Source organism: Mastomys coucha, unplaced genomic scaffold, assembly GCF_008632895.1.
Source record: "Mastomys coucha isolate ucsf_1 unplaced genomic scaffold, UCSF_Mcou_1 pScaffold5, whole genome shotgun sequence".
Taxonomy (NCBI): domain Eukaryota; kingdom Metazoa; phylum Chordata; class Mammalia; order Rodentia; family Muridae; genus Mastomys; species Mastomys coucha.
In genome coordinates this window covers 61,283,016-61,308,718 of record NW_022196911.1, presented here as the reverse complement: position 1 = coordinate 61,308,718, position 25,703 = coordinate 61,283,016, and the positions used below count along the sequence as shown (strand labels likewise).

At 41.7% G+C, this 25,703-nt stretch overlaps 1 protein-coding gene across 3 annotated transcripts in view; it reads left to right on the top strand.

Annotated features, from left to right (window-relative positions):
- The window catches only part of Dnah9 (dynein axonemal heavy chain 9), a 335,545-nt gene that overhangs the window by 93,112 nt on the left and 216,730 nt on the right, over positions 1-25,703 (top strand). For 2 of the 3 annotated variants that reach the window (XM_031353939.1, XM_031353934.1), the window contains 5 exons: positions 1,922-2,074; positions 3,631-3,756; positions 5,810-6,049; positions 6,671-6,831; positions 19,525-19,681. In XM_031353939.1, coding sequence (XP_031209799.1) covers positions 1,922-2,074; positions 3,631-3,756; positions 5,810-6,049; positions 6,671-6,831; positions 19,525-19,681 — 837 coding nt within the window. The remainder of the gene's footprint in view (positions 1-1,921; positions 2,075-3,630; positions 3,757-5,809; positions 6,050-6,670; positions 6,832-19,524; positions 19,682-25,703) is intronic. The other variant, XM_031353935.1, reaches the window with a different exon arrangement.

Here is a 25,703-nt window from a genome sequence, read left to right as displayed (position 1 = left end):
CTATTTTTATACTTTTAGTATACAGAACACTTATTTGATTCCAAGAGCCAAACCATGTCAAAAGATACTTATCTCTGAGGAGCATCTTCTCTGTTGTCTCCCACCATCACTACCTTCCCTCCATTCTCCCCATCACTGGTTTCATTGGGTCCTGACTTAGCTTTCCTGTGTTCTTCTTTGCAAAACTGGAAGGGTCATGCTCAGATCCACTTAGCTAAGTCCTCCCTCAGCCCTTCTTCCTCACACAAATGGTAGCATGCTGCATAATCTTGTTTGCACTCTGTCTTTATGGGGGAAGGGCAGAGTGTCACTCTGTGGTCCAAGTCAACCTTAAACTTGTGGTGCTTCTGCCTCTGCCTATGGAGAATCCATGTACGTGGCATTAGTTTTGTCCTTTGTTCTTTTCTAATAAACGTAGTTATATGTCTTAGGAAGTACTCCATATTAATCTGAGTATTCCCTCTCTGTCTCTCTTTCTCTCTGTCTCTCTCCCCTTTTCAACATTCGCATGGTACTCTATGCTGGTATATTGTAGTCGTGCCATTACATGACCATTATTTCCCTATCTCAAGTGAAGTGGCATTGGTAACCTTGTATTTTAGATACCCATCTGCTAGACCTAGAGATATTCCTAGAGAGTGCTGGCTAAAAGTAAATACACAGCAGTCTTGTTAGCACTACAATGCTTCACTGCACAGGAACTGTCCCCTTAGCATCGCTACCAACCATGCATGAGAGCTTCTTCAACAGAGCCAAAGTCAGATCCGGCAGGTCTTAAGTATGCTTGTTGTTAAGAAGCAAGTACTAAAGGGCATCGTATTTGAATTCATGGTCCTTCTGTTTTTAGCCTGTAGATTGATTTTCCCCAGTGGCCCAGGTACAGTCGAGTTGAACTATATGTCATACCAGCATTCTGCTTACAGTTGTACTAATTCCATGTGTAGAAAGGGTCAGACCATCCTCATCTTTTCTACAGCTTTAGAACCCAAGGTACTTCTCATTAAGTTCTAGTAATTAATCCACTCCTTCCATATCCTAGTGAAAGAAGCACAGTAGAAATATTTCCTGACCCCTCTTCTGTGTAAGCAACTGAAGGAATCAACTTAGAAGTCATAGTGACAGTAATTTATTTATCTAGAGGTCTATAGAAATCAAAATTTATATTAATATGTAAAGTACATTTCGTTTATTGTTAGTTTTATTTTGTTATTTTACTGTGACACTTAAGATTTAACCCTACCGAGAAACCATAGCTTCTGTTGTCTTGATAGTTTTCTTCCACTAAATTTTAAAGCATTTCTATTACACTGATCTGCTCCCGTATCTGTAAACTGAGGTCTGTTGTCTTTGGCTACAGAAACCCTTTTCTCTTTGAGTGTAGACTTAGCTCTTGGTCCACTTCCCTGGCATTCTTCAGGACTTCTTTATTTAGTTTTTGTGTCAGTTGAACCTTGAGTGCTGTTAATACTGCTGTGAATTGATTTTGAGCATGTTCACTTTCTTTCTTACCAACCCATCTTCTATCTTGTGCTTTACAGGGCCTGCCTTTCTTTTATTTAAATGAGAGCAAAACCAAATGATAGTTTTTTTTCTCTTTAGGTTAAAAATCTAAAACACATATGTGTTTTCACTCACGTTCATACCTGTTTGCTCTTCTCTGGTCTCAGAAGAGGTCTCTGGCTCCCATGATGGAGTCACAATGGTAGCAATATTCCCACCAGTTTTATATTCTTTTGGTCATCTCTGCCCAGCTCACACGATCCCTATCTTCATATCTGCACAATTGCTGTAATGTTCCTTCCACACTTTTGGTATTCACCTTCCTATGCTATGCTAGACTTGTCCTCTGGCAGGCCCTAGACAAGTATGATCGGCTTCCCATGCATCCTCTCAAACCCTTTGCCATGGCTTCCTTTCTCAGGTTCAGCGTCACCTTTCCAAGCTCTTTGACAACATGGCTAAGATGCAGTTCCAGTTAGATACCTGTCAGAATCCAACTAAGACAAGCCTTGGCATGTATAGCAAAGAGGACGAATATGTGGCCTTCAGTGAACCCTGTGACTGCAGTGGGCAGGTAAGTGACATCCCCTTCCCCTCCTCATGCCTCCCCCACCCATTCCCATTCAAACCAAATTCAGTGAACATCAGTTTCCTTCTAGCCAGAGCTTGGAAGAGCAGCTTTCCTTGACTAGGGTCCGCACTGAAGTTGCCTCTGATGCCTTCCTCTCTCCGAGAAAAGTATTTGTCAATATTTCTGTTCCTTCACTCAGGAGAGACCAGTTGTACTGGCTGGTTTTGTGTGCCAACTTGACACAGGATGGAGTTATCACAGAGAAAGAAACTTCAGTTGGGGAAATGACTCCATGAGACCCAGCTGTGGGGCATTTCCTCAATTAGTGATCAAAGGGGTAGGGCCCCTTGTGGGTGGTGCCATCCCTGGGCTGGAAGTCTTGGGTTCTATAAGAGAGCAGGCTGAGCAAGCCAGGAGAAGCAAGCCAGTAAGGAACATCCCTCCATGGCCTCTGCATCAGCTCCTGCTTCCTGACCTGCTTGAGTTCCAGTCCTGACTTCCTTTGTGATAAATAAAAATGTGGAAGTAAGCTAAATAAACCCTTTCCTCCACAACTTGCTTCTTGGTCATGATGTTTGTGCAGGAATAGAAACCCTGACTAAGACACCAGTACTCAGAGAAATAAAATATATACGAACAGTCACTGCAGTCATCTATGAGGGAATTTTCAAATGATTGACAGGATAGAACATATTAAGATGGCACCCCTGAAGCACCCCATAGGGGAATCTTGAACTCAGATCCCTTCCCCAAGAAGAAATGTCCTTTTATAAGATGTGTCCTCTCTGCTACTATAACCTAGAGTCACTTCCTCCCATAGTTCTTTTTTTCAGAGAGCCTACTACACACTGTTTCTCTAAGACATCCCACTGCACCTCCAAGCCTCTCATATTTAACTGCAGACACATGAATCATAGGATAATTCCTTCCTTACACAGCACCTTCTCCTTCAGCACTACTGAAGTAAAGTCCTGCCCTGCTCATTATTTATAGTGATACAGCCAAGCATTGTCCCTCGGGGAATGGGGTTCATGTCCCATGAAGAATATGACCTGACAAGTAGATCTTTCAGAAGTTTCTACAGAGAGAAATTCTCCTATCAGAAAATAATCCAAAGTTGTCGACTAGGTAGAGGTGGCTGGCAACCTTGAATTCTAATTTAGAATATGCATTTTTGATAGATTAAGACCAGAAAGCATTCAACTGAGAAATGCAAACCCAGCTAACATCTTTATGCTGTATAGACAAGTCCATGAGAATTAACTAAATCTGCTTTGATCCAGATTTGGGGTTCTTTGTATAGCTCTAATTAGCATTCCACCACCCCTTCACCTGTTGCCATTTTCTTCTGTGTTCCATATTAGCACATTAGCCTAGCTCCCACTCATTACATCCAAGATTATAATCACAAAACACCTGCCGTTGCCTTCTAGCATCAGATTTGTATACAATGCTGGAGCTTCGTTGTCTTCACTCCCTCAGGCTGGCTGAAAGAAAACAGATAGTATCAACCAACCCTTCTCAGGCTTGTGAAGTCTAACCCAGAGCTCTTCTTCCAGGTTGAACTATGGTTGAACCGTGTGCTTCGTCACATGAAAGCCACTGTGAGGCATGAGATGACAGAGGGAGTCACTGCCTATGAGGAAAAGCCCAGAGATCAGTGGCTGTTTGATTACCCAGCTCAGGTATTTTCCCAGGTGGACCTTCCTGGGCTTCTGTCCTCATCTGTCTTTCTCCTCCAACAGCCTCTGTGGGCCTTCTGAGGGTGAAGGGCCTCAAGCTAACCACCCTGTGCTTCACAATAGGAAAGGCTTGAATCCTACACTATTGTGAGGACCAGAAGACAGTGCAGTGGGGTTGACAGCCATAATTGAATTCAATCTTTGCTTTGGAAAATTATACACACACACACACACACACACACACACACACACACACACACATATATGAGCAATTAAAGACTGAATTCCCTTACACTGTATGTGCCAGATTTTGCTGACTATGAGAGAAAGCCCAACAGGCAACAAGATGAGGCATCCTGCCCTGCTGGTATTCATAGGCACTTGTAAATATGGCTAGTCAGATCACAGGGTAGGCCCAGGACTCCATGGGCATCTATAACTGGCTAGTGAGGTCTGAAACTATCTTCCTGCAGATATATTTAGGACAAGCTAAAGAGCAGAGAGGAATATAGAAGAACTGAGTATGAATGAAGCTGGAGGGGAGAGGCAGGAAGCACGTGACGAGGTCCATCGAGGAAACTAGAAGCCACTTCTTATGAACTATATTACGAAGACTGTCTTGACCCCAAATTTTAACTGAATTCTGCCTATGTTTCTCAAGAAGGTCTCAATTAAAAAAACAAATGAAGGTTTTAAATGACCCTGGCTGCAGTATACAACTCTTCTTGCATTGTAGTAATAGGGTAGTTAGTAGTGGTGTTGATCTAGCTGGGTGTTGTGGACAAGTAGAAATAAATGAAACTGTAGAATTAGATTAGAGTGATGGTGGGTATTTGGTGGAATGAGAAGAGGGTATAGCACCAATCTCTGAATGTCACCAAGTGCCTGAGTAGTGAGGAAGGGCCAATAAAGAAAAGGAGCAAAGAATCTTCTTAAAAGGAAAGTCCAGGTCAGTCATCATGAAATTGAAAATGAAATGTTGGTAGCAGAAGAACAAATTACTAGTTACTTCTATAAGATCAAGCAAAACAAGGATGAAGTCTGTCTGTCCCTGGATGACTTAATGAGGCCATTTCAGCAGAGAACAATGGACCAGACCACAAAGAAGTGTGTAGAAAGTAGAAAGGATGGTGTGTGTAAAGAGATCATGGAGAAACTGGGCTGTAGAGAGAAATGTATCCCATCAGGCCATCTGATAAAGCTCCATTGCAGATAATGCAATCTCATAAGAAAACACAAACTAATAGATGGGACAGCTTACAACAACTATTCCTGTTTCATAAAGAGAATAACTCCCATGAAGATTTCTAATAGCAGGAGTCCTGTATTACAATTTTGAGCTAAAAAAAATCATACCTCCTGCAATGTCTCCAAACTCCAGTGGAACAACTGATGAGCAATGCATCTAAATTCTCCACTGTAAATACTCAAAAGGATGTATTTTGCCATGTGCAAGTTCCCAGTCAACAGAAGAAATGTTGATTCAAATCCCCCTTTCCATGTTTATTTTTAATCTCTGACAAATACAAGCATAATGAGCACATTGTATCTTGTTCTCACCTGACCTTCAAAACTACTCATTTTCAGGTTATATATTTTGAGAAATTAAAGATGTGGTGAAAATATTAAGAACAAGCAAATGTATACTCCTGAAGGAGAATGCTTGGGCCACAAAGAGATCAAAGGCTGAGCATCATTGAGATGCTCAGTCAGTGTGCTGTACTCCCATATGTGGTAGAGGTACCATCTTTGGAAAACAAGAGGTTATGCCTGTAGCTATTCCTAGAAACCGCAACATCAGCCAGAGAAAGCCTTTGGCTGTTCTCAACCATGATCCAGCTTTCAAGAGCAGAATGTGCTCTTCTCATTTGTGTTGTAATTAGTTCACATCTCTGAGGACTTAGAGCATATGGTTGCCTTAGTCAATGATCAGGAAAGAGGGAGGGAAGGGGCCTGTCACCCACACAGTCACATCCTGAACTCTTGCTGTGTTGCGAGTGGGTTGCTTGGAAACAGCCCTGGTAACGGCTTTACTAAGCAGCTCTTGGTACCACAGGTGGCTCTGACCTGCACTCAGATCTGGTGGACAACAGAGGTGGGCATTGCATTTGCCAGGCTGGAGGAAGGCTATGAGAGTGCCATGAAGGACTATTATAAGAAGCAAGTGACCCAACTCAAAACCCTCATCACCATGCTAATTGGGCAGCTCTCCAAGGGAGACAGGCAGAAAATCATGACCATATGTACCATCGATGTGCATGCCCGGGATGTGGTAGCCAAGATGATTGCTCAAAAGGTAGGCACTGTATCACCAGGTATATATGCAGAAGCTCCATCTAGACAGCTCCAATATAGCCCTGGGTCTGCACATCAGCTGGATGAGGATCATGGGAGTTCCTGCTACCTTTCAAAACTTCCAGCACAATAGTATAGGGGTAGTCCTTGGTTTATGATGGCTCAGCTTACGGTGATTTGACTTTATGGAGGTAGAAAAGTGATATGCACTTATTAGAAACTATACTTCTACTATAGTACATAATTAATAACAGGAACTATTTAACACAATCATATAATGGACATTATGTAAAATGGTTTTATCTAACGATAGGGTAATGAAAATATTTTCACCGTGTAAGGTGGTTATGATGTTTAATAGGATAAGCAGATCAAATTCATTTTCCACTTAAAACATTTCAATCTATCATGAGTTTATTATCAGGATGTAACCCCCATGTAAGATGGGAAGCATCAGTAATTAGAACTGCCTATGCTTTTCTATGCTACTGGCTGAGGATCCTGCACTCTCAAGTATCAGACAACATGCAAGCTGCGTAGAGGCTTCCATTCCTGTGAACAGATGGCTACCTATCTGCTAAGCGCTGTAACTCATGCACATGATCTGCCACTCCTCCTTTAGGTTGACAATGCCCAGGCTTTCCTCTGGCTGTCACAGCTACGCCATCGTTGGGATGATGAGGCCAAGCACTGCTTTGCTAACATCTGTGATGCCCAATTTCTATATTCCTATGAGTACCTGGGAAATACACCTCGCCTAGTGATCACACCTTTGACTGATAGGTATGTGCTGGTGCCAGCTACTAATTGATCTTTTTATTTCTGGTCAGGCTAACAAGTGGTCATCCTTAATCAAGGTCACTATAATTTCCTGTCTGTTCACACAGCTTCAGGGAGAATCTTGCTTTCCACCCAGAAGTCATAAAATAAAACTAAAAAGAATGCAAAGTAGTCTCCTTAGAGTAAGCCTCAGAGGCAATCTATGAGCCATGACTTACTTGAAGAATTACTGAGGCCATGAGGCACACCAAATTTCCAATACCAGATCCAACATGTCTCAGCTGCTTACCCATGCCAAAAGTGACCTCGAATTTGGTCTTCCCACTCACTGTCAAGCAGAGATAGTAATGCATACCTCAAATGATTCCCCCAACTCCTGAGGGTAAGATTAATTCTAATGAGAAGAGGCTGGGATGTATCTGAGGTGGTAAAGTGCTCACCCTGAGAACATGAGACCCGGAGTTAGTCCCCAGTTCTTTTGTTTGAAAATATGTATGCATTCTCAACTGGCACATTTCTTCATCACCCCTCACCTTCAGAACAAAATACTATAAGGAACATACTTGCAGCCATTAAAGGTGTTTTCAGTGTTTCAAGGGAACACATTCCTTATCCTTTATCCTATTCTATCCATGGATGAATTCAGGCAGCACACTGAGCTGGTTACTGGTATTTCCAGATAACTAAAATATCCCCTACCCTTAAATACCAATCCTAGTGGGAGAAATTAAACACATGCAGATACAAATTTAAATAGCACAAAGAGGGGAAAAGTACTAGACCTCAGACTCAACTAAGACTCAAAGCCATTTGCTGTGAATTCCCAGGGATGGGACACAGAGTGCACCCTCTGAGCACAGAGGCTCCCGTCAAAGCAGGAAGAAAGCAATATCTAGAAGGGACTGAGCAACAATAAAAAAATTGCCTGGTCTGGACCTTCAGGACATGATGGACCCAGGGGGAGACTGTCAGGGTGGCCATCATGCAAAATCTGTGTCTGTACTACTCTTGCTGGTAAAAGGGACTCTAGTATATGTTTTGTTTGTCTGGACTTTTTAAGACAGTCTCCCTGGAATGCACTATATATTGGCTGTGAATGTGTGATAATCCTTCCTCAGGCCTGCACCACCACACACAGCACATTTGTCTATTGTCAAAGTAGACACCCCCTAAGTGAAAGAACTATAGGTAATCATTACTGGAATGTTGCTCGAAAAGTCATGGAAATGAGAGACCTTGGAGTAGGGTGGAATGCAGACTTTGGGAAAGGCATCCAGTCACCACATTCAGACTAGGAATGTAAAAGATGTGTTCTTTACCCAATAAGTAATGATGAGCATTGTACCTTACAAAATTGTATCCAGCAGTGGAGTGGGGATGAAGAGAAGAGGGCACAAGGAAATGTCATGAGACACAGTATTTTAGTTCTCCTGAGATGTCTGTTCTCTGTGCCTTCTCCTTGTACATCCATTGCACACAACATCTCTTCTGAAAGAGTAGCTCATCTGAGTAACAAAGGATTGTCATACACTGTGAGCTAAAATGAAATGTGCCATGATTTATTTTCCTTAATTTTCTCTCCTTTGTGTATGTGTGCATGTGTGTGCATGTGTGTGTATGTGTGTGTGCATGTGTGTGTATGTGTGTGTGTATGTGTTTATGTGTTTGTGTACGTGTATGTACATGTGTGTGTACACGTGTGTGCATGTGTGTGTACATGTGTGTACACGTGTGTGTATGTGTGTGTATGTGCATGTGTGTGTGTGTGTGTGTGTGTGTTTGCTAGTGTGTGAAGAAGACATCCTTAAATATTATTCTTCAGGCATTTCCTACCTTTTTGTTGTTTTGGATTTGGGGGTTTTTGTTTTGGTTTACTTTTGAACAGGGTCTGTCACTGGCCTGGGAACTTGCCAAGTAGGTTAATCTGGCTGAGCAGCTCCAGGAATCCACCTGCTTCTGCCTCTCTAGTGCTAGAGTTACAAGTGTGTACTACTAGATCATGCAGACTCTGAGGATTGAACTCAAGTCCTCATGCTTACAAGATAAGTACTTGTCTTAGGGTTTTACTGCTATGAACAGACACCATGACTAAGGCCACTCTTATAAAGGAAAACATTTCTTTGGGGCTGGCTTCCAGTTTCAGAGGTTCAGTCCATTATCACCATGCCAGGAAGGATGGCAGCCTGCAGGCAGACATGTTTCTTGATCCAAAGGTGGCCAGGAGGAAGCTATTGTGTTTTACACAGGACAGAGATTGAGCTTATATATCACCTCAAAGCCTCCACAGTAACATGCTTTCCCTAACACAGCCATACCGATAAGGCCATACCTCCTAATAGTGTCACTTCCCATATGGGCCAAGCATATTCAAACCAACACAGCACTTTACCAACAGAGCCATCCCACCAACCGCCTAGCTACCATTTGAAGTGGTATCATCTGTCTTACACTCAAATCCTCCCATACATTTCCAAATTATCTGATGAACATTTTCAAGTGACTTAAACTGACCACTATTTATGGAACTGGGAAAGTGTAGATACCCAGCATCCTCTATGAATGAAGAGGTCTTGGCTTGTTTGATTCCATGTTTTCCTCATCCTTCATTCATTTTCATGCCCAGTTTGAAAAGTCTCTTACACCTAGACTCCCTGACTCCTTTTCTGTATGATCCTCATGAGGCTGCATCCCTGATTTCAGTAGCTCCCCAAAGCACTTCAACTAAAGTCTCAAGTCCTTGCAGGACATGGTATAATCCCTGCCAATCCTCCTGCTCCTCTATGGCTGTACTGTCTTCAACACTTCAAAACCTCCTTTCTACTCATCACCAGAGGTTCATTCCAACTTGGAATTTTGTGCCTGGAGTTTCTTCCTCCAGGTCGTTTATTCCACCATGGCTCCTAATCCTTCCCTGACCACCATTTCTAAGAAGCAGCCTCTTCCATCTTATGTGCACATATAGCAGGCAGTCCTTATCAAACCTCTTGCAGTCCTTCTCCTAATTTTCCCTGCCTTCTGAAGTGATCTATTTGCTTGCTTTCTCTCTGAGATGAGGGACTTGCATCTGCCTTGGATGTAAAATCACTAGCACCTGGTAGCAATGAATGAATGAATGAATGAATGAATGGTGGCAAAACCCAGAAGTTGACAATCATCAGAACAGGCAGCATCAAGGTGAAGTTAACTTGGGGTTTTACTTGGACTGTATTACCTCTGGGGCTCCTTCACTTTGAGGTGAAGGAAGTTTTCCCCAATTCAAGGTACATTAAGACAGGATTCTCCAAACCTCTTTTACAATTGTGACTCTCAGTAAGACATCCATCATTTGAAAGAAATCTAGCAGCACATTTCTTTTTACTGTGAGTTTTCTGGCTTGCCATGGAATATGAGCTAATAGTTAGGGAAATTATATCACTTGAAACAATATAATGAAGCCATTACATGTTTGAGCAGTTTGATTAATGTCTGTCTCCTACTCTAGATGGCATGTCCTGTGACAGCCTTGACTTTGGTTTGCCTTGCTCTGCTCTCAGAACTTAACACTTGTTTTCAGCCATAACAGGCACTCAGGAAGGACTTCCCAAGCCCATGCAGGGAAATAAGTTCCAAGGCCTGGGGTATGGATGGATGCTGCTTTCCCATAGCATTCAGACTTAAACTTTCTTTTCTTTCTGCTGACCCATCATACACATCATTTTGAGTCATAGGAAGTATGAGCCTCCTATATCCCTGGCTCTTGGCACTTGCCTGAGAGCTGAAGAAGATAATTAGTACTTTGGGATTTAGATGGCGTTGGTACCCTCATGCAAAATGCCGTTGGGAGAGTTGGGAGTACTCGGCTTGGCAACGAATTGTTTCTAAAACAAGGATTTATCCCCTCTTCTGTGGAATATTGCAAATGACAATTTGAAAGGAGGATTTGCTGAAAATATTGGTGAATGTGATATAAACCTTGACCTCATTTTGCATATTAGATGACTTTCTGACAGAGTCTATGTAGTTGAATATTTACAAGAGCTCCCCTTTCTCATTAACTTCCATTATTATCTCAAGGAATATTTTACCCAGTAAAAAAGGAAGAGATGGAGGAGAAGGAGAAGGAGGAAGAGGAGGAGAAGGAGGAGGAAGAGGAGGAAGAGAAACAAAATTGGTCTCCACATAGGAAGTCACATTTTAGAAAGCATTTAGCCTTTACTTGTGTGTATCATCAGGACATTTAATTCACTCCTGCCAGAAGAATTAATCAAATGAACAATTGATCCATACAACCTTTGCACATTCATTAAAAGCACACCCGTGTACAGTACATCCGACTGATTCTGCCTGTGTCTTTGGAATTTCCTACTGCCTGGATGGGACTTGAATATGTAAGTAGGCTCAGTCGCTGTCACGGGACTTAGGTACAGCATTAAATTGAGGAACCAAATGGAAATGTTTTCTCAGGCTGAACAAAAGCAATTCTTCTAGGTTGTCCCTTAGCCTTGGGTGATCTTCTGTTCCCCTCCCGTTTTCTTCCCTCCCCTTCACACACAAATGCCCCTTTCTGCCCTGTACTATATTAAGTAGTTTTAATCAACTGCTTATCAATTTTGAGCACCTCTTAATTTCCCCGGAAAAAACTGCACATAGGTGAAATATAATTGATGCAAGAGTCTTTGAAGGTGATTTACTGGACAAGGACAGAGCCAGCAAGTATCTGGAAGTTTTTCTTTAGTGTGTCTGTTAGAGAAACATTAGTACTTAAAGAAGAGAAGCCAAATCACCCAGAGGTGACCCATCACTGTTTGCTAACTTCCTTCTGTGTGTGGGTTCTGAAGACAGGAATTGAGATCATATTGTGAGCTGTTATGAGACATGGGGGATTTCTCATTTTACTTAACACAGTGTTGTGTAAAGCTCTTCTCTGAACATGGTAGCCATTGCCATTGTCCTCAAAGCAGCTTAACCACTTGCAAGACACCCTTGGGCTCTGGTCTGCTGGCATTGCTTTCTTACTCCACTTCTGATTCAGATATCTGTAGTTGTGTCCCAACTGCACATGCTAAGATGATAAAGTATATAGATTGTGAAACTCAAGAGGAGAGATTCCATCTATGCAGCTCCTGGAAGTTGTTACCCATGCTGAGGGGAGACTTTCTGGCCAGGCTGCTTTACTCCTGTCAGTAAAGCCTCACCCACTCTCTAAGTAGAGCCAATAAGTACACTGGTCTGTCAAGTGGAATGTTAGGGATACTGTGTATGGTCTGTCATTGGAGCCTTATTGGGTAGGTAGGCATCTGTTCACATCTCCCCATGTGACTTCCATGCAATAACTGGATATATATTCTTGGGGTGTTCTAAAATTCTTCAGGAGTGCAATCACAGTCTGCTTCCAAGTGTCCCATAGTTTATGCAATGTAACCATGTGGTGGGAGCATTTCAGTTATAACAATAATGCCTCATGAACCCCTCTGAATGTTCCTCCAAGGATCTTACCATTCCCTCTGAGATAATAATGATGAAAATAACCAAATGGTACCAACTTGCATTTCATCATCTGTGCGTGTGCATGCACAGAAACATGTATGGGTGAATGCTCATGGAGTCCTGAAGATGGTGTCAGATCCCCTGGATCTGGAGTAACAAGTGGCTGTAAGTCACATGGCATAACATATGTGCTGCGATCCTAATTCCTGTCTCCTAGAAGAGCATCAGGTTACTCTAGCCACTGAGCTATTTCTCCAGTACCCTGTTGGTTTTGTTTGTTGAAAATTAATGTCCTTGCTCTCCCTGGTTTCTGAAAGTGTTCAGTGCAGGGTACATTAAATAGCTTTATGTATTGCTTTAATGTCCCAATTCATTTTGCTGGTCACACTATATCTCCTTTGGGTTTGGGCCTTAATTACTCCCAGGCTTCAGAGTAGTGTGTTTATTGGCGATTGGATTTTCTTCCACTGAGGGTTATACTGTCACCACTTTGGTTCTTTATAAATTACTCTTAGGTTTAGAAAGTCCCTGTCCAAAGAGAAAGATAATATTTACTTCCATCTTTTGGTGGATTGTTTTATTTTACTTTTCATTTAACCTCTTTGAGTTCTTCCAGAAATGTTTTGACTGTTGAGAACAGTGCGTCAAAATATTTGTTTCATCAAAACATTTTTAATTACAAGTGGTAGCAGCCCAACTTTTAAACAAAAGAGGAAGTATTATACGAACCTGGAAACTGTCCATCTGTCAGGAGCATGGTTATCTCTCAGCCCTAAACAAAAAAAGACCTCAGGGCTTGAACCCCATGGACACAGCGTAGTCTGTGCGTTTGGGCAGTGGCAGACACTTGGGCTGTTTCTAGTTGTGGACATTCTCACAACACTAACATGAACATTTTCATGCATGTCTGGCTTGTGAATGCAGGTTTTGCTTGGATGGGGACCTGTTAGGTCTTATGCTCTTTCACGCTTGACTTTGAGGTACTTCCTAATTGTTTTCCAAAATGGGTGTACTATTTTAGACTCTCACCAGCAGTGAATGAGCATCCCCATTTCTCTGAATCCTTGATGGTGGTGGTCATTGTTGACTTACTTGGGGCAACCATGGCAGTCAGTATGGAGGGCTTGCTCACCCAGATCGTGATTGCATTTTTCAATTGCTTAAAAACATCAAGCAACTCTTTATCATGTGCATTGTACTGTTCAAGTTTCTTCTTCAGTGTGATAGCATGTCTATCTTATGGAGCTATGAAGAGTCTTTGCTTGCTCTCCTATATTATATATATATATATCCTATATTCTCTCCTACATTACATATATGCTTCCAGAAATGGTATCCTAGTCTGTGGCGCATCTTTTCATTTTCTTCATAGCACCTTTTGAAGTTCAAATGTCTTGAATTTTGATGCTGTGTAATGTATCATTTTATCAATACTTAATGCTTGGGTATTATTGGTTTGGGTTTTTTGTTTTGCTTTTTTGTTTGGTTTGGTTTGATTTGGCTTGCTTGACTTACGTTATCTTAATTTCTTTTCTTTTGTGAGTATGGAAATTTTTACAAATTTATCTTTTATTTTTCCCATTTAATGCCCAGATTTAGAAATTCCACACACTTCAGATGCAAGTATTTTGGGCTTTCTAATGTCACTTTTAGCATTTCTTTTCATACGTGAGACACAGAAATCATGCGACTCTGTCATTACTACTCCAGTCTAGTTACAAGCACACTGCTCGTTATGCTAGAGAGATTGCCTCAGGGATATTTGGGATGTTTGTGCCATTTCTTCCCATCCTATTTTGAGAGAGACACTTCCTAGATTGTATAAGCAAAGAGAAAGTGCACCCTAGATGGAAAGGGCCTTATAACCTAGACAGATGCAGAATCATATTTACGGTAAATATGAGGCATTAAAATGTAAATGTTATAACGGAAAAGGAAAATTTGTTCTAGACTGAAGTGGATGCTATTTTTCTTCTCTTAATGCTGCCTCTCATGGTGAGGTGTTAGGATCTGTTGAAGTCTCTGGCCCTTTTGCATGGACCTCTCTCTAACTACATCCCCCCCAGTTCACCATGTGTACAAGTTTTAGAGGGCAGTTTTGCATTTGTTTTTCTAAAGAATGACTTCTTTGGTTAGTGGTTTAGTCCCTGGGAGCACTGAGGGTACTAGTTAGTTCATCCTAACTAGGGGATCCTAAGGGGCTGCAAACCCTTCAGCTCCTTGGGTCCTTTCTCTAGCTCCTTTATTGGGGACCCTGTACTCAGTCCAATGGATGGCTGTAAGCCTCTACTTCTGTATTAGCTGGGTACTGTCAGAGCCTCTTAGGAGACAGCTATATCAGGCTCCTGTCAGCCAGTACTTGCTGGCATCCACAATAGTGTCTGGATTTGATGACTGAATATGGGAAGGATTCCCAGGTAGAGCAGAGGATGGCCAAGTCAGTCATTAATGGGAGGTGAAGCCCTTGGCCCTGTGAAAGGTTCTATGCCCCAGTGTAGGGGAATGCCAGAGTCAGGAAGTGGGAGAGGGTGAGTTGGTGAGGAGGGGAAGGGAGAAGGGAACAGGGGGGTTTTGTTTTTGTTTTTGTTTATTTTTATTTTATTTTATTTTATTTTTGGAGGGGAACTGGGAAAGGAGATATCATATGACATGTAAATAAAGAAAATATCTAATAAAAAAAGACTGAACTTCTTCATATCTGGTACATTATTTTTAATATTTTATTAATAATCCATACAATGTATTTTAATCATATTCACCCCAACTCCTCCCTTTAGGTCCTCCCAGACCCACCCCTCACCTCCCTAACCCACTCCCAACTTTGTTTCTTTTTTGTCCAATCCATTTTGTGCTACCCATATACTCGTGGGCATAGAGCATCATTTGTAATTACTAAAATTGTTTAGAAATATAGTCCTGGTTAAAATCAGTGGGTCACAAAACAAAAAGATATGACTGTGAGAAGGAGGCCTAGAGGGAAAAGGGACAGGAAAGTATGTGTATCTGTGTGCGTGTGTGTGTGTGTGTGTGTGAGAGAGAGAGAGAAAGAGAGAGAGAGAGAGAGAGAGAGAGAGAGGCAGACAGACAGACAGACAGACAGACAGAGACAGAGACAGAGAGAAACAGAGACAGACAGACAGAGACATAGAGAAAGACACAGAGAGAGAAAGACAGAGAGAGAGAGAGAAGAGAGAGAGAGAGAGAGAAGATAGAATGGGAGGAAATAGAATGCACTAAGCACATGTATAAAAGAACAAGTGACATTAATGAAAAAGTTTTGTCTATCTTCTACATGATAAGTCAGTTCTTAATTCAAATTACCAATGGTGATATTATTGAATGTTTAGACAACTGAGTCCTGGGTGTGTTGCTTGAGACCTCGCTCCAGGTAGAGACTGCTGTACCACTTTAACTCCTCAGTTCTCAACATTGTAAAATCCCCTGTTTTTTGGGTATGAAAATGGTGACTATACTAAGGTCATTTCTACAGTTGTGTGTCATTCTATGGTACATTAGTGGGGTTTCCGTCACTGTGACAACAACCTCAAGAAAATTGAATTGGAAAAAGAAAGATTTGTTTGGTCTTATGGCTTCAGGGATTTTATTCTTCCTCACCTGGACATGATGCTTTGGTCCTGGGACAGAACAGGGCATTGTGGTGGAAGAGCATGGTAGAAAGTGCCTACTCAACTCATGGTGGATGATCTCCCACTTGCACAAGGAAGCAAGAGCAGATGGATGCTGTTTATGGGTTTAAAAAGATGGACTAAGGAGACCACACAGGGCTCTCTAGAGTAGGTATCTGTCTCAAAGATGACTACATGTGACTGGATAGGTGATCTGGACATCTTGGCGGTGTCTCCTACAGTAGATGACTTTTGTTTGCTTTGGGCTCTTCTTGCCCATTCTAAAGTCCACACTGATGGCGTTTTAGTTATTAGCTTCCATCAGATGGTCCAGTTCTCCACCTTCTAAGCTCCAGCCTACCCTTCTGTATAGAGGTTGGATTTATTGACTTTGGAAATCTCTTTTGGTTTTGAGTTCTATTATTATCGATAGAAATGACAACATTTTGACATTTCCCAAGTGCCCAGAAACTCAGTGTATCCTCAAAATAAGAGTGGCATCTAGTTCCAAATATTTCACCCAAAAGGAGACTTTTTTCCCAATGGGAATTCTGCTATGTGAAACATTACCTTTATAGACTTCCAAGTTCTGTGTAGATACTGCAACTCCAGGGCAGAGAGTCCTAGCCCTACTCTTCAGCTATAGGAAGAGAAGTATGAGAGGGAAGGTAGTGGTGTGTATCTGAGTTAGGTTTCTGATAGTTCAGGCAGATGCCTTTCCTCCTAGGTATGGAGATTTGAGCTTTAGTGGCTGGGAGAGGTGGCAGGTATGAGACCAGTCTGGAACCAGAAACCAAGAGCTGAAGGAGCTAGATGTAGGGCTCTGTGAAGGGCTGTCTAGAGTAGCCAAATGGCAATAGGTACCAAAAGGTGATAAGAGAACCATCCAGCTTTATACCACAACCCTCACTCACTTCATCTTACCTCATGGTCCATCCGATGCTCAGTGTCCATCCATCCTCTTACCATCTTCCCTTTAACACCATGTTGGTGCTGATCTCCATCCAACCAATAAAGGTCTATCACCATCTGGCAGAAAAGGTACTGAGTCAGTCACTGGTCACCTTGAAGTATCAGATACCAAAACAGGCAGATAATACAGGACACTGCTTCCATGAGACTGAGCTCATGAGTAGAGTCTATATTGATTCTCCAAGTATGAAAACGTTAGACCATTGGTGTAATTTAAAAGACTTATTGATGTATATTTTTAGTGTCTTAAAAGGTACAATTCAATTGAATATATCTTTTATGATATTGTGGTAAATTTCTGCTCTCACTCCAGCCCTTGGTAGCCATTGATTTGAAGGATATCCCTATCATTCATTTCTAGATGTTCATACAATCTTTTTATCTATCTTCTTCCACTTGTGGAGCATGGCGATGATGATTCATCTGTTTTGTGCTATGTTCAAACCTCCATTTTCTTCCTATTGCCCAGGAGTGTTCTGTTGCATGGATACTATATATTCATTTATCTATTCACCATGGATGAACATTTGAGTTTCACTTAGTTTTATTGATATGAATGTCATGGCCATGATTGAGTTCTGTAATGAGTGAACTTATTTTTCTTGAGGAAACTCCAAGAAAGAGAATTTCTGAATTATATGAAAAACCCTTCTTTTGAAGGAACTTTTAGACTGTCTTTCAAAGTGAATGTACCATGTAACATTCCTACCAGAAACATATGAAGCCCCTCTTTTTTTTGAATCCTTGCCATCATATGTTACGGCCATATTCTGTATTAGTAGACATCCTGGGTAATGTATCTTTTATGAGCTTTTAATCCAATGAGCACAGCTAAATGGAACTATGAAAACTATGAATACGTTGGATACCTTAAATAATTGTGTGCTTGGTAGGTGTGTAGGAGTGGTGTGGTATGTGTATGTAGTATTGTGTATACATACATGTATAGGATGTGAAGTGGGAATGTGTATATGTGTAGTATGTTGGGTGTGTGTATTTGTGTGTATGTGGTATTGTGCGTACATGTATAGTGTATGAATGTGTGTATATGTAGTATGTTGGCTGTGTGTATGTGTGTATATGTGCATGTGGTTTATGTGTATATGGGTCTACATGTCATTGGGTAAACACTGTCCCCTTATATTTGTGACAAGGTCTCTCTTACTGAATGAACCTGGAGCACACCATTTCAGCCACACTAGCTGTCCAGTGAGTATGAAAGATCCTATGTCTTCACCTCTATACCCAACACACACATGTGCATGCACATACTACCCAGTGCTGGGAATACAAGCATGTATCACCTACACCCATATTTCACATGGGAGCTGAGGATCTTACTTGAGCAGCATAAGCACTTTACTCACTGAGCCATCTCCTCAGGTCCAACCATATTAATCTTAAAGCTGATTTTATCCTATTGTCATTGGTGATGATAGTAACAGGAATACTAAATTGAACAATTATCAGTTTACTCATGGAGTCATTCATGTGCTTCCTAAAGAGTCACTGAGGCCTTATATGTGCCTAGAGCTGTGCTGGGTTATGAAGGTAAAACAATGAAGAAAAAAGTTTTGCATCCTAACTCTTATAAATACAAGTATGAGAAATCTGTGTGATATACATGGTGAGCATTAGGATGGACAAAGTGGAACAGGGGCTCCGCTGAGCAGCTTCTTCTCACTTATCCCAGTCCTGCTGGGGCTGAGAATACTTAATATATGGACTAATGTCTATTCCTATCCAGGAGTTACTAGCCATTGCTTAGACAGATGGGAATAGTAAATCATCTAGGTAGGCTCAAACGGGTTGCTTGGGTTGGGAGGAGAAGGCCAACATAGTCTCAGAGCACCTGGAAAATGTTGATCTACAAAGCTTGGTGTGCTTTGGGAGAGAGCATCAAAGCATTGAGAAATGAATGCAGCTAGAGCAGAAGATGTGGTCAAGGTTAAGATGGGCCAGCAAGGAGCTACAGTGCCCTACAGGGAGGTTGTAATGGTAATTTTAAAAGGTGTATAGTTTTTCTCTAACCCCTGCTAGGTCCCAAATGAATACCTGGGCAGTCATTGATCTATTTTAATCCTCTAAGATAATCTGGCTACCTCCCAGCCAAAATCCCCAAGATACTTACATTTTAGTATTGGTCTGGCTCTCTAGGCTTCAGTTGAATTTTCTTGCCCTCCTAGTAGCTGAATTCCCCTTACTCTTTTCTCTCTCCCTCTCCCCCGGCTGGCAGAAGTCCCAACCAATTCTCTCTTTTGCCTAGTCATTGGCTGATCAGCTTTTATTGAAAGGGCAGAGAATAAATGGTATACAAACTTGAAACAGGAGATAATTGGAATAAGCATTGCAATGGCATATCTGGATTACAATAAAACATGAGGGCAGAAAAACCAGCATTTTGAATAACACAAAGATAATCTTTACACAGTGCACACACAGGAGGCAGTTGTAATTGGGTTGTTCTCTGAGAAGTTCAGGCTCTGTGGGAAACAGATGGGGAAGGTGTTCTGGGTTTTCTTTCTCTTGTGGATGGTAAGTCAAGCCCATCTCTCCTTGAGCTTCCATCTCTCTGACACACAGTAGGCCATCAGTGGCACATGTAAAAGAACTCTCCCTTCTATGTTTGCAGGTGCTACATCACTCTCACTCAGTCTCTACACTTGACCATGAGTGGGGCTCCAGCGGGACCTGCAGGCACAGGCAAGACGGAGACCACCAAGGACCTGGGCCGAGCACTGGGCATCATGGTCTATGTGTTTAACTGTTCTGAGCAGATGGACTACAAGGTATGAGCTTGCTCATCTTGTGGAGAGACTGGGATTTGGGTGGCAAATGAGACCAGGTGCATGGTTTATCCATACTTTGTTGGCCCTAGTTTCCCAGGAGATACAGAGTCAAGACAGGAGGTTTCTCCTTACTCTTTCCTAGTAGACTTAAGGTTGCTTTAACCCTTATTGGCCTCCTGGCAACCTCTTATGTAATCAACAGGCACGGCCCAATACATTCTGACTCCACTAATGAACTTTGTGAACAAATGGATTATTTGACAAGGTGGCCTTTTTCTTGTTGCCTAAAAAAAAAAAAATGATGATAACCAAACAACCCCCCAAAGTCCTAAATTTACTGTCAGGTGGAAAAGCAGAAAGGTTCATGACTAACTATGATGAAAACACCTGTCTCCAGGTGACTGTTTTATTCGAGCTGCTCTGTAAACAGGGGCATTCTCCTAGGATATCATGCAAAGGCAGATGAGAATCCTGTAAGCAGAAGAGATCAGCCACTACTCTGCAAGAGAGGCCTGCCAAAGGCAATACAAACACTATGTACTTCATTCCTGAACCCAGCACTTTTCAAACAACTAATGTGTTCTAGTTTGTGTCCTGGAGAAAAGCCAGAGAAACAAAAGGCCCACGAGGTCACTTTCAAGTACAGACATTCTACTCGAAAATGAATAAAAACTCATTTTAAAGATACGTAACAACAGCTTGCCCCGCTGCCTCTAGACAGGCATACTCATACTATATGTTTTTAATAAGATGCCTTATGTTTCTCTTGTAAAGAGAATAAACAGATAATGTGAAAGTTTCAGAGTAGAAAAAAAGTTATATGAAATAGATCACATAAAATTTCATGTTTGAAAATACATTTAATGTAGAAATAATTTTAGAGACTGCAGTTACTAAACCATGATTCTTTAGGCAACACTCTTTTCTGGAACTGGCATGGTTAACTTTAGTACATACCCCTTATGTATACAAGTTATAGAGTCCTGGAAAGCCATGTTTTCTCATAGAAAACAAACAGAAGGGGCATCCAGACCTGCATCCAATCCTTCCCTGAGCCATCTCCTCTAAATTTGAGCACAGCTGTTTTTATTGATGAATACATTAAGATAATGTTTCTTTTCAAGGCTGGAAGAAGTTTTTTTTTCCTTTTTAAAGAAATAAGCTCAGCCTTATGGATTATTTTGAGCTTCTAGCTTCTTCTATAGTTAATTATTGGCAGGATTGCTGATATAAGTAAATCTCCCAATGGAAACATTGTGGAAGACACACTCATTTGATATAGAAGGCATGTGTTTTCATGGCAGAAAATCAGCAGATTTCTTCAAAGTCAAATCAAGCACAGCAAACTGAAAGAGAGGAGTTGACTCCAGGGCCAGGGATCATAAAGGCCATTTGTCAAAATTCTTTCAAACTCAATTGTCCCCAACCCCACTGATTGCTCTAAAAGTACAGGATAGAAGAACATTTGTCCTTGGCTCACCTGGGCTGTCAGTTAATTTTCAGTCTTTGAATCCAGGCCAGTCATGGACTAGGGCAGTATCAATGGGAGTCTAGTGATAGTCCAAAATGAAGGTGTTCACCAAACATCATTGTAATCAGATAGCTTCACTAAACTGCTTCTGCAAGCCTTTCTCCTTTCCTGGCCAGCTGTTTGGAAACTCTATTTTATCATAGAACGCTCCAGAAACAAAGTAAGTTGGTTTATTAGTTACTGTCATTGCTGAGAATATGTGGGACATTTGGGAAGAGACCAAAACAAATGAAGTTTCATCTTGCAAAACTGCAGCTGGAGATGCTCCAAAAGTAGCCACAAGGGAGTTTCCACCACGGAGTGTCCTTGGGCACCCAAAGATAGGATTGGTTAAGATTCCGAAGAAAGACAAAAGACTAGGGCATCACTTAGTGGGAGAATGCTTACTTAGCATGCAGAAATCCATAAGCCTCTGGGTTTAATCTCCAGGAGAATAGGAGGTCAGGTGACCAGGGAAAGGAAGAAGAGGAAGGGCAGAAAGATCCCAGGGGGATCCCTGCAAAACACTAAGTAGAGGAATGTGTAGCATACTGGGACTTATCTCTGAAGATGAACTGTCGCAGGCTGAGATAATCTATCTAGGAATCACCTCAGCCACAAGTCAGTAGCTGTTGAAGAAATTTTCTTCATGACTGGGGATAGTTTCTTCAGGTCTGAGAAACAACCTAAACATCTTTACCAGTGCCTAAGAATACTTAAGACCCCTGTTTAAACTCAAGCCTGCTAGAAAAACCTGCAGCCAGCTGAGTCAAGAGTGGACAAGGAACTATGATTTTCAGTGAGGACACAGAAGGAACATGGGAGGACCTTGGGGAACCCTTTGGATAATATAGATGATAGATCAGTAGAATGTGCAGATCAATAATTGAAAGATGATAGGTATATGCATAGGTTGAATATAGCCCAGTCTATCTGAAGGAACAAAACAATTATGGATTAATTGATATAACTAATTTTTGCTGAAATACCACAATCCTGGGCCTGAATGAGTAACCTATAAACTCTAGACCTTGGAATATTCCAGAACAGGAAGACAGACACAGTGGTTGCTGGTGAGGAGCTCATGTGACCCAAGGCTGTGTGAGTCCTAGGATGTAACATTTTAATGTAGCATGGTCTAAGGCCTGGTTTTAAAGCTAGAATCTAGTTCTAAGCAGCCAACATTCCTACCCCAGCCCTCGTCAGCTTCACTCCTGATCTTTTCTCCTAGAACCTGACTGGGTTGAGGAGAGAAAGAAATGAGAGGTAGGCATAGCTGTCATGCATTTTGATGTCTGTTATGACTCTAACAATAATAGATTCTGCTTACATTTCTCCAGAGTAGAGACTAGAAATAAGCATAGTGTAGTAGCCAAGCAATCTTAGGGATCATTGGGGATGTAGGGAGGGTCATGGGGATAGAGTACGGATGTCATACTTTAAAGGACCATAGGCCCTTAAAGTGGTGGCTTCTGAAAGATGTGTGGGCTTTAGAAATAGCAGGAAAGCATAAGCATGCCAGGAGGCCATTGTGGGGATCCATGTGAGCAGAGGCAGCCGGGGAGAAGACCAGAGAGAAAGTTGCAGTTCTTCAGACAGGAAGAGAGAGAATCTCTTCTCAGCCTTGGCTAAGATCAAGTATAGAAAGAGAGAGAACCCGAACACCAAGACAGTAAAAGGGAAAAGAAATAAGAGGCTTAAGGGAAGCAAAGCCAAATGACGATCTAAGAAACATGGTGAATGGTTGATGAAGGCATTAGAGGGGAGGGCTAGGGCTGTAGGTGGTGTCCTCCTGCACTTCTGTCCCAGGAATTCCATCAGGACACCAGCCCAGCCAACTCCATGAACATAGCTGCAGGGCCTGGGTGGTCCTAGAACAGTATGGAAATGTGGACAGAGAAGAAATGGAAAACTTACAAAGCTAGCTAGAGTTCCTAGACACAGTCAATTAATACTGAGAAGACCTATTGGTCTTCCTAGGGATGAGATTTGGCAAGTTGGTGACATATGAGCCATAAATGAATTCACCAACATCAGAATAAAGCCATTGAGCTTATTAGAACACTGCAGCAGAGCTGAAATGGGTAAATCAGTCAAGAGAAACTTTGCACAGAGTCATTTAAGGGTTGCTTTTATGTGCAAGGTCTGCACATGGACTGTCAGGCAGTGTTTCAATGACATGGTGTCCTGGAATAATTATAGTCAGACTTTACCATGGTTAGCAAAAGCCTAGCCCCAGGGGCAATGATGGTCTTGTCCTGAGTTAGAAATGGCTCAGCACAACCACCTGTCTTACACTGGCACCCATATTCTGCAGCTAGGACTTGTTAAAAGGAGCTCTTTCTGATGAGATAATGATCCTGTTTGCAGGCAGAACTGACCTTGCATGGCCACTTATTGCACAATGGCATCTACACCTCATATTACAGCAGCAATAATTTCCCTTTGACCTTAATACAGAGGCTACTGCAGAACCAGCCAATGGCTTTGAAACTAAAAACATTTGGAATGATTTTTGAACCATGAGGGGCCTAGACTCCTGTAAGAGTCATGACTGTGTCTCAAGACTTCTGACTCCCTCTGCTTCCCCAATGCCATTTTTTTCACCTCTCTTCTCCTGGTCTCCCCATCCCATATGCTGTTCCTTTTGCAGAATTTCCATTTCAGCTTCTAGTGACTCCACTTCTGTCCCCATCTTCACCCATATTCTAGTCCTGGCTCCAATTGCACACATGGTTTCTGGTACAATGGGTCTCCTCCACCTTGGAAAGAACTTGCCACTCTTCCCTGTCATATTTCTGACCCATCACTAAGATGGAAACTTCAGTCACCCTGCCTGTTAGTTCCCCAGTGCAAATCAATGATCACCATGGATTCTCCCTCACCATACTCTACTTTTATTCATTTGCTGTCATCTGTCCTGATTCCAGGCCAAGAGCTCTGTCTCATGACCAGGTAATGCTCCTGCTTACCAATGACACCAAGAGATGTGTACAGTGAGCAAGTGGGTTCTGCTGCTGGTCCTCAGGGAACAATGAGGTTAGGACATGATGCACTTATGGAAATTCCCTTTAAAGCTTTATGTATTGTCTACAGTTTATAAAAGGGATAAAACTTTAAAAGCTTTCAAATTATGTATTGTCTATAGTTTATAAAAGGGATAAAGCTTTAAAAGCTTTCAAACTACTGTTAGGCATAGGATTTGGTTCCTGAATTTCTAACTTAAGGTCCATGGTGCTCATCAGGTTGATATACACATTTAGATACCTATATGAGCACACATACATACATACATACATACATACATACATACATACATACATACAAAGGGTGGGTATATGGACAGATAGATGGTAGAAAGATAGATAGATAGATAGATAGATAGATAGATAGATAGACAGATAGACAAACAGATGATAGATACAGAAAAATAGATGATAGATACATAGATAGATAAATCAAAACCCACATAAATACATAGATAAATGATAGATAACAGTCTCAACCTAAAGGGAGAATAAAGTGCAATGCCTTGCATCCCCTCTTTCTCCTGAAGACATGCCTGACTACTAACTCTAAGGCTGCCATGTCATCTGCATTCTTACTGAAGGTGACTCTCTCCCCATTTAATGTGTGTGTTCTTGTTCATGGTCTTTTTTTTTTTTCTCACAAAAATGTCAGCCTCAAAGGTGACTTTCTTTTCTATCCTGTGTACTGTTGATTCCTCATGTCCCAAAGCATTCTCTACCAGACCTGTTCAATATTTGTGGAATGAATAGATGAGCAGAATGATATAGCTTTGCTTTATTAGTAGTTTTCTTTGTAGAACATTTTTTAATTTGGAGAATAACTGGTATACAGCACTAGTTGTACTCTCCATTCATCACACATAGCCCCCTATAGATTATATTAAATTATAGATGCTCTGGGTAGTTTTAAGTCAACTTAACACAGCTAGAGTCACTGGAGAGGATGAAGACTCAATTGAGAATATTCCTCCATAAGATCAGATTGTAGGCAAGCCCATAGGGCATTTTCTCAATTAGTGACTGATGTGGAAGGGCCCACCCCATTGTGGATGGTGCCTCAGCTTGGGGTCTTGGGTTCTATAAGAAAGCAGGCTGAGTAAGACAGTAAGCAGCACTTCTCCATGGCCTCTGCATCAGCTTCTGACTCCAGGATCCTGCCCTGTTTGAACTCCTGTTCCAACTTCCTTCAACAATGAACAAGACTGTGGAAGTGTAAGCCAAACAAACCCTTTCCTCTCCAGCTTGCTTTTCAGTCGCAGCTACAATACTCCTAACTAAGACAACAGGTTCGTGTAGCATATATGGTGCCAAGACACTGCTCTAAACTAAAGTCTAACACTATGTTGGGATTCACTGTTTGGAAGAACAGTTGAACATATAGATCTATAGGTTTAAGGAAGTGTATAATGTCATCTACGCAATGTAACCGTACCCTGTGCAGTACTTTCTCTGCCTCTGCTCTACATGGGTCTCATTATCTTTT